The sequence below is a fragment of the Aotus nancymaae genome, unplaced genomic scaffold (genome assembly GCF_030222135.1).
Source record: "Aotus nancymaae isolate 86718 unplaced genomic scaffold, 86718_ANA_hifiasm-v0.15.2.pri h1tg000077l, whole genome shotgun sequence".
NCBI lineage: Eukaryota > Metazoa > Chordata > Mammalia > Primates > Aotidae > Aotus > Aotus nancymaae.
The window spans coordinates 1,090,340-1,105,753 of NW_026988492.1; the positions used below are offsets into that span (position 1 = coordinate 1,090,340).

General features: G+C 41.9%; 1 protein-coding gene across 5 annotated transcripts in view; it reads right to left on the minus strand.

Annotated features, from left to right (window-relative positions):
• The window catches only part of CCNY (cyclin Y), a 268,565-nt gene that overhangs the window by 19,139 nt on the left and 234,012 nt on the right, over positions 1–15,414 (minus strand). For all 5 annotated transcript variants that reach the window (XM_064368452.1, XM_012445622.3, XM_012445624.2 and 2 more), the window contains 2 exons: positions 14,087–14,144; positions 13,874–13,993 (listed from right to left, as the gene is read on the minus strand). In XM_064368452.1, the coding sequence (XP_064224522.1) occupies positions 13,874–13,993; positions 14,087–14,144 (178 nt within the window). The remainder of the gene's footprint in view (positions 1–13,873; positions 13,994–14,086; positions 14,145–15,414) is intronic.

The window sequence follows — 15,414 nt, forward strand, 5'->3', positions numbered from 1 at the left end:
TTACAGAGATAGTGGAGTTGAAGGAGGTCATTAGGGCAGGACCTAATATAAAATGACTGGGTCCCTTACATGAAGGGGAAACTTGGAGACAGTCATGCACACAGGAGAAGGCCACATGAGCATGAGGCTGGGCACCCACACACCGCAGAGACAGGCTGGAGCAGAACCTTCCCTCACGGCCTTGGAACCAACCTGGCCAGTGCCCTGATGGCCTCCAGAACTGGGTGACAATGAAGTTCTGGTGTTGAAGCCACCCAGTGTGTAGCACATTGTTTGGCAGCCCTAGGGAACTAACAGAATATCTGTCTAAAGACCATGATGGCTCACTCCCACCTGAAGCAAAGCTGGCTGTCCACAGGCTGGGGTAGCTCAGACAGGTTTTGCTTTACTTGGAGATTCTTTTAAAAATCCCAGCACAGGGAACATTAAAAAATATGTCTGGGTTTCTAGCTTCTCTTTGAACACTGGAAGGCCCCAGCCCCTCATTTCTACACGGCAAGGATTAGTCATGTTGATTCTCAAATGTTACTGAGTGACATGCATGCACACACATGAACACATGCTTATTCAGCATCTGCCATCAGTAACAACCCCCTCTGCCCTCTAAAAGGAGGCCTTTGCAACCCGGGAAATGATCCTGATCATCTACCTAAAAATGTATAAGCAGAAGAGAAAGAACAGAACAGCACAGTAAGCAGCCAACAATGAACAAAGCAAGCCTGAGACTGCCATGCTCAGAAAGGGCTGCTTCCAGGGCTGGCCTCAGCTGGCATCTGAGAGCGTCCATTTCAGGAGGGCTCCCAGCATTCCCAGGATATGTAAGAGCAGCTCACTATGCACACAAGGTGTACAAACAAGGTGGTGTATGCTGAGCCTGCTTTCCTTCTGGGACTCTGGAATTTTGGTATCTGCTAACAGAGGATGTGTGCATGACCAACACTCAATACAAACCTTGGGTGTTGAGTCTCTAATGGGCTTTGCTGACAACATCTTAGAAGTATGGTCATATGTCCTTTCACAATGGGTACATTCTGAAAAATGCTTTATTAGGCAATTCAGTCCTTGTGAGGATACCATAGAGTGCACTTGCACAAAAACAGGTGCTATAGCCTACTACACACACAGGCTGTGTGGTATGACCTATTGCTTCAAGGCTGCAAACCTGTACAGCATGTGACCACACTGAATACTGCAGGCAAATGGAACACAATGGTGAGTATTTGTGTATATAAATATATCTAAACAAAGAAAAAGTACCGTAAAAATATGGTATTGAAGATAAAAGCGGTACACCTGTATCGGGCACTTAGAGTAAATGGAGCTCGCAGGACTGGAAGTTGCTCTGGATAAGTCAGTGAGTGGTGAGTGAATGTGAAGACCTAGGGCATCACTGTACACTACTCTACTATGGACTTGATAAATGCTGTACATTTAGGCTATATTAAATTTATGAAAAAGATTTTATGTAGTAATAAATTAACCTTAGCTTACTATAACTTTATAAACTTTAAAAAATTTTTAAACTTTTGACTCCTGTAATAACACTTAGCTAAAAACACACATTATACAGCTGTTCAAAAATATTTTCTCTCTTTATATCCTTATTCTACATGCTATTTTATATTTCTTATTTTTTTACTTTTTGAACTTTGTTAAAAACTAAGACATAAACACACATTTGCCTAGACCTACACAGAGTGAGGATTATCAATACTGCTAATTTCCACCTCCATATCTGTCCCACTGCCAGGTTTTCAGGAGCAATAATACACAAAGCAGTGGTCTCTTGCCTGCTTCCGGAACACCTCCTGAAGGACCTGCCTGAGGCTGTTTCTCGGTTAACTTTTTTTTTAATAAGTAGAAGGAGTACATTCTAAAGTAACAATAAAAAGAATAGTAAACACATAAGCCAGCAACAGAGTTTTTATTATCATGTACCGTGCACAATGGCACGTGCTAGACTTTTACATGTCTGACAGCGCATCACCACCAACACCTAAGGCACAGGATGCACTAGGATGTTACTACGTCACTAGGCAATGGGAATTTCTGAACTCCACTATCATCTTCCAGACAGATGTCATCTATGTGGTCCATCGTTGACTGAAATGTCATTATGTGGCACATGACTGTACTGTAACAACTCACTGCTGGATCAAGTATGTCCTTTATGACTCCACTGGAGAGAAGAGGACTCTTGTTCTGCCAGACTTTGCCCCACGTGCCCTCCTCTCTTTGCTGATTTTGCATTATACCCTGACACTGTAATAAGTTATAGCTGTAGAACTGTATGCTGAGTCCTGTGAGTCCTCGTAGTGGCTAACTCAAACCTGGGGTGGTCTTGGGGACTCCCAACACACAGTATTTTACAAAGGGCAGGCTGCACCCGATTAGTGGGTTTTTAAACAAATATACAGGATCATGAACAGCATTCTTTTACTAAAATTTTAAAAAAATGAAACAGAAAAGAGTAGATATAGCAGGTTGAGGATTTTGTTTATGAAATCTTGGCAGTGGTGTGCACTAAGATGAACGTAATTTGTATTGCATTTGCCTTTAACTTTACTGAATTTGTATAAGCATGGCAACTCTTAGATGCCCTGCTACTAAGTTTAGATAACCAGTGACTTGACCACCACTGAATAGATGCCACCTGAATAACAGCTTTTGACTTCCTCAGAAACTATTAAAAGTGACCCATAAGGAAGTCTTTCAGGGTCAGACTCAATTGATTCTAGTCATTTGACCATCAGAGCACCAGACTCTGAGAAGGGGTTTAGAGGCTGCAGTTGAGGGCTTCAATGACAGGCACTGAGAGCCATGCAGCAATGAATGGGCCCTGCCAAGGCCTCCCCAGGCTGAGACCCAACCCCATTTGGCATGACCAGTGTTCCTGACAGACTGATTATGACAAGTACTCTTCTTAGAATGCATCACCTAGGGAGGTGGAGCACAACTGCCTTCTTAAGTGTGGGTTGCACAGAGTGACCTCATTCCAAGGATACACAGTACAGAAATGGAGAAAAAGAGTGACTACACAGCAGAGAAACCTAACAAACACAACCTCAGCCAGGGATACAGGTTATCATCAACAGTCGTAAGTCATGTTGACCACATGTACCTTTGATGTGATATGATAAAAATGGTGCTTTACCTTTCTTATTTTCCTCCAAAAAACACAGAATCCCAGTCTAATCATGAGAAAAACATCAAACAAATCTCAAGTTAGAATTCTACAAGAAAACTAGCCAGCTCTCCTCAAAACTGTCAGGATCATCAAAAACAAGGAAAGTCTGAGAAGCTATCACAACCAAGAGCTGCCTAGGGAGACACAACAACTAGATATAATACGGTGTCCTAGATGGGTCCTAGAGACAAAAAGGGATGCTGGGTAAAACTAAGTAAATCGGAGTTAAAAATGAACTTCAGTTAATAATAATATATGGGCAGGCATCACGGCTCACACCTGTAACCCTAGCACTCTGGGAGGTCAAGGAGGAAGAGTCACTTGAGGACAGGAGTTCAAGACCAGCCTGAGCAACAGAGCAAGACCCAGTCTCTACAAAACATTTTTAAAAATTAAGCAGGCATGGGGGTGCACGGCTGTGGTTCCAGCTACTCAGGAGGCTGCAGTGGCAGGACTGCTTGAGCACAGAAGTTTCAGACTGCAGTGAGCTATGAACAGTGCCAGTGCCCTCCAGCCAGGGTGACAGAATTAGATCCGTCTCAAAAATAATAGTTAGAATAATAATATACCAGCATCAGTTCATTAAGTGTAACAAACAGATCACACTAAGATATTAAATTATATACATTATATCATATAATTTTGTAATAGTATAGATGTTAAAAACAAATTGGATGTGGGGTTTATGGGAACTCTGCTTTCTTCACAATTTTTATGTAAATCTAAAACTATCTAAAACAATAAGTTTATTTAAAAAAATACATCTATGGAAATGAAAGCATAACCCAGCAAAACTTATTCAATGTAATGAAAGCTTCAAAATTCCTAACTGTAGATGCCTGTATTAAAAAAGTTATCAAATCAATAACCTAACTTTCCACATTAAGCAACTAGAAGAAGAGCAAACTGAAACTAAAGAAAGTAGAAGGAAATAATAGAGAAAGTAGAAAGAAATGAAATAGAAATATTAAAACGAATGAAAATCAGTAAAACCAAAAGTTGATTCCTTGGGAGGAAAAAAAAATGGAAAAACCGGAAGGCAGACCAACCAAGAAAAAGAGAGATGGCTCAAATGAGTAAAATCAGAAACAAAAGGGAGGACATTATAGACTTTACAGAAATAATAAGAATCATAAAGGAATACTGTGGGATGACTGCATGACAACAAATTGGGTAACTGATGAAATGGGACAAATTCCTAGAAAAACACAAACTACTCAAGAAATTGACTGAAGAAAAGATGACCTGAATAGACCTAAAGAAACTGAAATTGATTCAAGAAAAGATGGCCTGAACAGACCTATAAGAAACAAGCAAAGAGACTGAATTAGTAATGTAGAAACTTCCAATAAAGAAAAACCCTGGCCAACATGGCTTCAGTGATAAATTCTATCAAACATTTAAATAAGAATACCAACCCTTCACAAACTTAAAAAAAAAAGTAGAAGGAGTATTTCTCAATTCGTTCTATGAGGCTAGTATTACCTTGATACCAAAACCAAAGATATCACAAGAAAACCACAGACAAAATTCCTTACAAATATGTATGCAATTATCAATAAAGACTAGCAAACTGAGTCCAGCAACACATAAAAAGAATTATACACCGTGACCAGCTGGGAACTATCCCAGGAATGCGGAGTTGATTTAACATATTATAGAACAAAAGACAAAAACTACATGATCAATCACAATAGACACAAAAAAAGCATTAAACAGAATCTAATGCCCTTTCAAAATAAAAAACGCTACACAAATTAAGAACAGAAGGAAACTTCCTCAATCTGATACAGGACATCTATGAAAAACTCACAGCACAGAGCACATTTAATGGAGAAAAATGGAAAGCTTCACACCTCATATCAATAGCAAGACAAGGATGTGCACTCATGAGACTTCTATTCAACACTGTTCTAGAAGTACTAACTGTGGTAACTAGGCAAAAATAAATAAATAAAAGGCATCCATACTGAAAAGGAAGAAGTAAAACTATCTCTATCTGCAGACGATCTTTCCATGTTACTAGAATTCTAAAGAATCTACCAAAAAGATTATTAGAATAAATGAATTCAGCAATATGGCAGGATACAAGATCTACAAAAATCAACTGTGTTCCTATAGTCTAGCAATAAACCACCAAAAATGAAATTAAGGAAACAATTCAATTTATAACAGCATGAAAAAGAGTTAAATACCTAGGAATAAATTTAACAAAAGAAGTATAAGATGTGTATACTGAAAACTATAGAAAAGTGTTGACAAAATGAAAGAAAATCTAAATAAATAGAAAGACATTCCATGTTAGAAGAGATTCGAAGACTTATCGCTAAGACTGCAACACTCTCCAAACTTATCTATATATTCAATGCAATTCCTAATAAAATCTCACAACTTTTTGCGGGGAGAGAATGCTGACTGAAATTGATAAGCTAATTCTAATATTCACAGGGAAAAGCAAGGATCATGGATGGAATGGCCAAAACAACACTGAGAGAGAAAAACAAAGCTGGAGACTCATACTTTCTGATTTCAACTTCAAATCTATGGTAATCAAGACAGTGTAGTACTCATACAAGGATATACACAACTAAAAATCCAGAAATAAACCTTCATGTTTATGGTCAAGTGATTTTTGACAAGAGTGATACGGTAGTTCAATGGGGAAAGAATAATTTCATCAACAAATGGCACTGGGACAAATGGATATCCACACGCCCAAGAAGAAACGTGGACCCCTAACTCACAAAAATTAGCTCAGAATGAATGGTAGACCTAAACGAAGAGCTAAAATTAAAAAACTCCTAAAGGAAGATATAGGGGTAAATCATCATGACCGTGGATTATGCAACGATTCTTAGATAAGCACAAATGACAAAAGAAATAAACTGGGCTTCATGAAAATGAAAACCTAAGTTGCAAAATGATACCGTTAAAAAAAGAAATGACACAACAGAGACGAGAAAATGTCTGTGAAGCATATACCTGGACAAAGGACTTGTATCCAGAACATATAAAGAACTCTTGCAATTCAACAACCAAAAGGCAACCCATTTTTAAAATGGGCAAAGAATGTGAATAGATACTTCTCCAAAGAAAACATACAAATGGTCAGTAAACACATGGAAGATGCTCAACCATCTTTAATCCTCAAGGAAATGCAAATAAAAACAATGAGATAACCCTTCAAACCCACTAGAATGGCTAACATGAGAAAGACAGACACTAACTAGCATTGATGAAGATGTGATGTGGAGAAATTGAAAATCTCGTAATGTTGCCAAAGGAAATCTGAAATTGTGCAGTCACTTTGAAAAACAGTCAATCTGCTGTTCCTCAAAACAGAGTTACCATGTGACCCAGCAATTCCATTTCTAGATATATAGCAAGAGAAATGAAGACATATGCAAACTGTATCAGTCCATTTTCATGCTGCTGATAAAGACATATCCGAGACTGGGCAATCTACAAAAGAAAGGTTTAACTGAACTCACAGTTCCACGTGGCTGGGGAAGCCTCACAGTCATGGCAGAATGGAAGGAGGAGCGAGTCACATCTTACATGGATGGCAGCAGGCAAAGAGAGAATGAGAGCCAAGCAAAAGGGGTTTATCCTTATAAACCATCAGATCTCCTGAGACTTACTGACTACCACAAGAACAGTATGGGGAAACCAGTGCCATTATTCAATTATCTCCCACATCAATAGGAATTATGGGAGATACAATTCAAGATGAGATCTGGGTGAGGACACAGCCAAACTGTATCATTCCACACCTGACCCTCCCAAATCTCATGTCCTCACATTTCAAAACCAATCATGCCTTACCCCAAAGTCTTAACTCATTTCAGCATTAACTAAAAAATCCACAGTCCAAAGTCTCATCTGAGACAAGGCAAGTCCCTTCTACCTATGAGCCTGAAAAACCAAAAGCAAGCTAGTTCCTTCCTAGATACAATGGAGGAATAGGTATTGAGTAAACAGCTGTTCTAAAGGGAAGAAATTGGCCAAAATAAAGGGGTTGCAGGGCACATGCAAGCCCAAGATCCAGCAGTGCAGTCTGATTTTAAAGCTCTAAAATGATCTTTGACTCCAGGTCATGCTGATGTAAGAGATGGGTTCCCATGGTCTTGGCAGCTCCGCCCCTGTGGCTTTGCAAGGAATAGCCCCCCTCCTGGCTGCTTTCACAGGCTGGCATTGAGTGTCTGCGGCTTTTCCAGGCACACCGTGCAAGCTGCCAGTGGATCTGCCATTTCGGGGTCTGGAGGATGGTGTGTGGAGGCTCTGACCCCACATTTCCCTTCCACACTCTCCTAGCAGAGGTTCTTCATGAAGGCCCCGTCCCTGAAGCAAACTTTTGCCTGGGCATCCAGGCACTTCCACACATCCTCTAAAATCTATGCAGAGGTTCCTGAACCTCAATTCTTGACTTGTGGAGACTTGCAGGCTCAACACCACATGGAAGCTGCCAAGGCTTTAGGGCTTCCACCCTCTGAAGCCACAGCCCAACCTGTGGCTTGGTCCCTTTTGGTCATGACTGAAGTGGCTAGGATGCAGGGCACCAAGTACCTAGACTGTACACAGCACAGGAACCCTGGGCCCAGCCAACGAAACCATTTTCTCCTAGGCCTCCAGGCCTGTGATGGGAGGGGTTGCCAGGAAGACCTCTGACATGCCCTGGAGACATTTTCCCCATTGTGTTGAGGATTAACATTCTCTCCTGCAAATTTCTGCAGCTGGCTTGAATTTCTCCTCAGAAAATGGGTTTTTCTTTTCTATCAAATCGTCAGGCTGCAAATTTTTGAACTTTTATGCCCTGCTTTCCTTATAAAACTGAATGCTTTTAACAGCACCCAAGTCATATCTTGACCGTTTTGCTGCTTAGAAACTGTTTCCACCAGATACCCTAAATCATCTCTCTCAACTTCAAAGTTCCACAAATCTCTAGGGCAGGGGCAAAATGCCACCAGTTTCTTTGCTATAACATAACAAGAGTCACCTTTGCTCCAGTTCCCAACAAGTTCCTCATCTCAATCTGAGGCCACCTCAGCCTGGGCCTTATTGTCCATATCATTATCAGCATTTTGGACAAAGCCATTCAACAAGTCTCTACGAAGTTCCAAATTTCCCCACATTTTCCTGTGTTCTTCCAAGCCTTTCAAACTGTTCCAATCTCTGCCTGTTCCCCAGTTCTAACGTCGCTTCCATACCTTTGGGTATCTTTTCCGCAGCGCCGCACTCTACTAGTATCAATTTATTGTATTAGTCTGTTTTCACACTGATGATAAAGACATGCCTGACACTGGAAAGAAAAAGAGGTTTAATTGGAGTTACAGCTCCACATGGCTGGGGAGGCCTCAGAATCATGGCGGGAGGTGAAAGGCACTTCTTACATGGTGGCAGCAAGAAAAAACAAGGAGGATGCAAAAACAGAAACCCCTAATAAACGCATCAGGTCTCGTGATACTTATTCACTTCCACAAGAACAGTATGGGGGAAACCGCTGCCATGTTTCAATTATCTCCCACCAGGTCTCTCCCACAACAATGGGAGTTATGAGACATACAATTCAAGATGAGATTTGGGTGGGGACACAGCCAAATTACATCACAAACTTATACAAATCTTATCACAAAGTTAGGTTCACAGCAGCAGTATTCATAATAGCCAGAAAGTAGAAACAACTTAAATGTCCACCAACTCATGAATGGGTAAACAAAATGAAGTACAGCATCCCTCAATAACTGTGGAGATTGGCCTTAGAGCCCCCTGTGGATACTAAAATCTGAGGATGGAGAGTCCCTGATATAAAATGGCATAGTCAGTTTTGTATAACCTGTGCAGATCACCTTATATACTTACTTATAATACCTCATACAATGTAAATGCCATGTAAGTAGCTGTTATACTGTTTTGTTTAGGGAATAACAAGAAGAAGAAAAAGTCTGTACATGCTCAGCACAGAGGCAACCATCACAGGCCTAAGCACATTTTCAACTTGCAGTTGGTTGAATCTTCAGATGCAAAACCCTTATACAAGGAGGGACAACACTCACTCACTCTCTCTCATGTATGTATGTATGTATGTATGTATGTATCTACATTCAATGGAATATTATTTGCAATAAAAAAGAAAATATTACACATGCTACAATGTGGATGAACCCTGAAAACATATGCTAAGAAAAAGAAGCCAGTCATAAATGGTCATATATGATACTATTTATACGAAATGTTCAGAACAGGCAAATGAGACAGAAATTTGATTAGTGGTTTCCAGGACTGAGAATGAGGAGTGAATGCTAAAGGGTAAGGGGTTTCTCTATGGGATGATGGGAATATTCTGAAATTAGGTTTCAGTGATGGTTGTACAATGTACTAAAACCCACTGAAATGCTCACTTTAAATGGCTGAATTTTATGGTATATAAAATATGTCTCAATAAAGCTATTAAAAAATAGATAATAAAAAAGGGGACCACACCCCCTATTGACTGGTCAGCTGTACTTTGCCACCTCCATCTCCTCTTGGTCCCCTTCCTTTATGTCTGAATCCCTCCATCAATTACCAACTTCCTCTTTCTCCCTCTTCTATCTCTGCGGCTCTGCAGACAGAACCAACCTCACACAGAATGCTCAATCAAGGTTCAGCTGAGTAATGTCCCTGAAGTTGAAGAGTTTGCCACTGTCCCTTCAGAAAACGTAAGCAGGGCCAGGTGCAGTGACATACGCCTGTAATCCCAGCACTTTGGGAGGCAGAGGTGTGCAGATCACTTGAGGTCAGGAGTTCAAGACCAAGCTGGCCAATGTAATGAAACCCCATCTCTACTAAAAATACAAAAAAATTAGCAGGGCATGGTGGTGCATGCCTGTAATCCCAGCTACTTGGAAGGTTGAGGCAGGAGAATCATTTGAACCTGGGAGGTGGAGGGTGCAATGAGCCGAGATTGTGCCACTGCACTCCAGCCTGAGCAACAAAGTGAGACTCTGTCTCAAAAAAAAAAAATAAAAGCCTAAGCAATGAAATGACAGAATATGTGTCTGATGTTCTAAAACTAGTGGGACAGGGGAAGCTAATGAATAGGTATTAAATGCTTCTTACGTTTCAGGCACATCACCAGCACGTAGTTCAGCCAGTAGGCACTTACTACTGCTCACTACATGTTCAATGAATACTTATTGAGCATTTATTATGAGCTGGGCTGCGTTCCAGATGTTGGTCATATTGTAGTGAACCAAATAGACAAAAAGAGAAAACATCTCCTACTCATGGAGCTTACTGACAAAACAATAAAATTAATGACTTCGACCTAAAAAATGCTGACAGGTGTTAAGCATGCAGAGAAAAAGCAGGAAGTGATGAGCAGGGAGCATGGTGCAGGAGGGAGGCTGCAACTTCAGACATGGTGGCCAGTGCCCTTTGAGCAAAGATGAGGTGGAGGAGGGCAGGATGCATCTCAAGCACGCCCGCGACAGAGGGGCTGTGTGCAGAAGTCTTGGGGCAGGTGGCGGAGGCAGCTGGGCAGAGATGAAAGGAAGCTTCATCTTGCTGGGCCCCATCAGTCATGTCAGGGCTTTGGGTTTTCCTCTGAGGAAGATGGGGAACTACTACAGGTTCTGAACAGAGGAGAGGGCAAAGTGAGAATAATAACAGCGCAGGACCCAAGTCCCTTCAGCTCTGGGTCATGACTGATTTTTTTCTACAGATGAACATCTGACCCCAAAGGAACTGGGCCAGTCAAAACCTCCCCTCTCCAAAATCGAAAGAGGAGATGGGGTTAGAGAGTGTGGGGTCTTAAACGGAGAAGCGATGAAGACAGAGTGGAGAAAGCTATTAACAGTTCCCTGCCACCTCCCATCCAAAGCAAGAAAGCTGACCTGCATATTAAGGCCCTAGAGCCACAGGGGCACAAAGGCGACAGGCGGCAGCCCAAAGAGAAACCTGCGGTGGGCCTCATTCTACAGCCTGATGTCCTTCCACACCTACAGGAGAAGGGATATGTGGGACCTGCCTGGACCTTCCAATATATCCCCTTCTGCCTTGGCCTCTGGCTCTCTCATCCTTCCAACAGAAGATTCCAGTTCAGACAGGCGGTGAGCTTTCGGTGTTGTCAAAGTACCACATGGGACTAAAGTGGGTGCCGCGCATGGTTCTCAGGATCAGTCAGCTTAAGTAACTCCTGAGGGAAGGGCAGGGCCTTGTGGAGGCCTTTCCACCCACCTCACTGCAGGCCTGGCTTCCCCCAGCTGCTTCAGGAACACCACAAAGGCATCTACACAACTCAGCAAGGTGCAAATCAATTACCTCACTCCCTTTTGAATTTCCTCATGTGGTGGTATCTGCAGGAGAGCTTTCAGCATATTGCTAAAAAATATACTTAGTGATTCTAAGTTACTCTTTTTTAAAAAGTTCATTAAGCTGAGAAATATTTGCTTTGGGTGAGTAGGTTTGGGTGTTTGAAGGGCCTGCAGGCTCTGTCCATAGCAGGCTGCAGTCCTGCTCCGTGTGGGAAGCAGGGCCAGGGCTCACTGCTATTCCTCCCCCATTGCCTCCTGAGCAGCATACCAAGATGCCAAACACCTGTCCAGGAGGAAAGCAGGAGTTAATGAATGCACCTCTGTCAACTCTAGGCCAGACCTGTCCTGAATGACTGCTTCTAACTCTAGGGGACACAAGGAGGGAATAATAATCCTACAAGAGTCTCACTCGAAGCACGATCTCTATACCCTCTGCCCACAAGCATGCAGTTGGGCTGAGCCTCGGCAGGCAGCACTGACCAGAGGATGGGCTGCGGGCTACACCCACCATGAAGGCCTCCAAGCCTGCTCCTTTCCAGCTGCAAACAACCAAGACCCCCATGCAAACTGGTATCCTGCTCAACGCCAGTTTATTTCATAGGATGAATGAAGATTTCAACAGTTATAATTATTCACAAGAAAAGTGCCACTCCTACACTATTCCAAAGACATGAACTCATCAGTCCTGTCACCTTTGGTGAGTGACACAGAGGGCAGCGAGGGAGGCCTGTTAGATGTTCTCTCAAAGTAGACACTGGTGAGCTGTGGGGTTTAAATGCTGGCCCTGTCCTCCACAGGACACAAACCTCCTTCATGCTGAATAATAACCCTGAACAAGAAGGCTCTACCATTCATAACCAGGTCATATTTTTCTTAGGAATTAAAGGTGTAAAAACTCCCCACCACCTTCCATCTACGGCAGCTTCAAAATAAATCCTTCCTCATGGCATGTGTTTCAGTACTAACTTCATCTACGGTTTCCTCTGCTTTTCTTACTCTTCTTTTCCCTTCACCCAATTTCCCTACATAAAAATGTCAACCCTGTTGCCCTGTTGTGTGTTTATGTTAGAACTTGAAATCCCTTTGAGGAACAAAGCTGGGCAATACAAACATTTTTCAATTATGACTTAGGAACCTGTAATCATTCCAAATCATCTAATGATTACTTGACTGACTGTTCTATTATCCTTCAGGCTGCGAGTTCAATGAGAAGAAATGAACAAATGGATGAGCAGATGAATGAATGAGCAAACAAGCAAATAAGGATCCTGTTCAGTTAGCCTCAGAGCACACAGCTCTTCGTGTGGCAGAGACAAGAGTCCTTCGGTGCCGGTAAAGCTTCTACTAGACAATTGCCTCTTCTCAGAAACTACAGAGAATGGTATTCTGATCTCCAAGACAGCTCATGCACAGGCAAAGCTCATTTCTCATCTAAGTTACACACAATGTAAAAGGTCAGTGACAAAAAGGGTTCCACTGTTAAATCTATTTCCCAAGTGAGATTGGACCTAAATAGTGCATAACATTTTAAGAATCCAACTAAGAATTTTTTTCTTCTTTTCAGACAGGGTCTCCCTCTGCCCCTCAGGCTTGAGTGCAGTGGCATGATTATGGCTCACTGCAGCCTTGACCTCCTCGGCTTAAGTGATCCTTCCACCTCAGCCTCCCAAGTAGCTGGGACCACAGGCATGTGCCACCACGCCTGGCTGATTTCTTAATTTTGTAGAGTCAGGGGTTTCACCATGTTGTCCAGACTGGTCTCAAATTCCTGGGCTTAAGCGAATTTATCCTCCCGCCTTAGCCTCCCAAACTGCTGAAATTACTGGCATGAGCCATGGAGCCCAGCCATTAGAATAAATTTTTATTTATTTTTTCTTGAGTCTTAAAATATAAATTACTTCCCTACTATCTCTGAATATCCTGCAGACACATCTAGTCAAAAGTCACAAAACAGAAGCTAAGAATATACACACTCCTTCCTGGATAACTGTTCACACAAAAGTACTCATCATATCTTACTCATGTCACTGCAGTCTTTGTAGGGAACCAACAACAGGAAACCTGGATGTTTACAGGGAGTACCGTGGCCATTCTGACCACTCCCTTACCCCTACTGCTTTACTTACCTGCATTTTTAATTTCGGCATTTATTGAATTTGAACGTGATTTCACAAATGACTTTAGGTGGGGGCTGTGGAACAATCTTTACACCCTCTTCTAGGATATCTATCCTCTACTCTGCGAGGAGAACGGCAACACTGAAGCTTATGCCACAGTGTCCCCAGGTCACCTGGTGAGGACCCCCTGCTCGAAGTCCACTCCACTGATAGACAGGAACAAGCCCTGGACCACCCAGGCTGGGGATGGGTGTGGCCATCCTGACAACACTCACCAGGGTGACAATGGCACATTCAGCTGTCAGCTGAGCAGCACTGAACAGCGTCCGAACGAACCGGTAAATCTGCTTCTGCTCTGGGTTGTGTTTGTCATAGTCTGGTGGCACTTCGGATTTCTGAGGAGGAAAATATTTTCAGATGACTGTTCTCCCCAGAGGAGCAAAAAAGAAATAATTAAATCATCTCACGAAACACAAAGAGGAGATTACCGAAAGAGGGTGAAGGTTTTCATCAAAAATATCTAAGAGCATCCTTCCATCTGGATCCCTGGTAGGGAAAATAATAGAAAACGAAACTTACTTTCTGCAAGAATGTCATTCAAATAAAAATGACAAACAAAATACATTTTAATTCAATGACTCTTTTTTTTTTGATATGGAGTCTCACTCTGTTACCCAGGCTGGAGTGCAGCAGTGCCATCTCAGCTCACTGCAATCTCCACCTCCCAGGTTTAAGAGATTCTCCTGCCTCAGCCTTCTGAGTAGCTGGGATTACAGGCATGCGCCACCATGTCTGGCTAATTTTTTTATTTTTTATTTTTAGTAGAGACGAGGTTTTACCATGTTAGCCAGGCTGGTCTCAAATTCCTGACCTCAAGGGATCAACCTGCTTTGGCCTCCCAAAGTGCTGGGATTATAGGCGTGAGCCACAGCACCTAGCCAATTCTACTATTTCAAGAAACACAAGTCAGTGCCAAATGGTTATCCATGAATAATGATTTGTTTTTCTTGAGTACAATATTTAATCACTTTTGTTTGAATAGCCCAAGGAAATTAAGATTCTAAACCACACTTAGCTAAATTAAGTAAAAATTTAATTTTAATTTTCTGAGTTTTCAAATGAACCGAATCTAAGCAAATGACTTAAATTTGACATCTTATTTCCCAGCAAAGGTTGATGGATCTGCTTAAACATCACCATACTGTGGCTGACAGAAAAGAAGTGCCAGGGTAAGAATGAATACTCAATAAATCCTAGAGATCAGCCTGATTATTCACAACATGCAACGTCAGTACTTCATTAAGTTTCAAAATTTTATACTGAAAAACAAGCAATGACAGGTAAAAAGTCTTTAGTCAATAACCTGTAAGTGAATAGTTGGCTATTACCAGGCAGGTACATGCACAGAACCACTTAACGAGGTAGCTTTCACTGTGAACCCAGTGCTGTGGGCCACTGGGCTCCATGGGGACCCTCCATACCTCACCAGTGACAGCTCTACTTTCATCTGTTTTATGAAATTTGAGTTTTGCCTAAAAATTTTTCTTTAAACAACCAAACTTGGAAGCCATAGCTTTTGGCTAACTGCATGTAATTTCCATAGTCTGTGCTTCCGTGCCAGGCTTCAGAACTTCAGAAGGCTACAGACCTGTCCCTAATACATACTCATCATGGCGAACATTACAATTTCTGCTTTACAAATTTACCATCTGTGTAAAAAGAGAAAGAAAAAGCTTAACAGCTCAATTTTCCTTCCTGTATCTGCACAACAGCAATTATTTTTAAAGCTCTGAGCATTTACATCTCTGCTCACTTA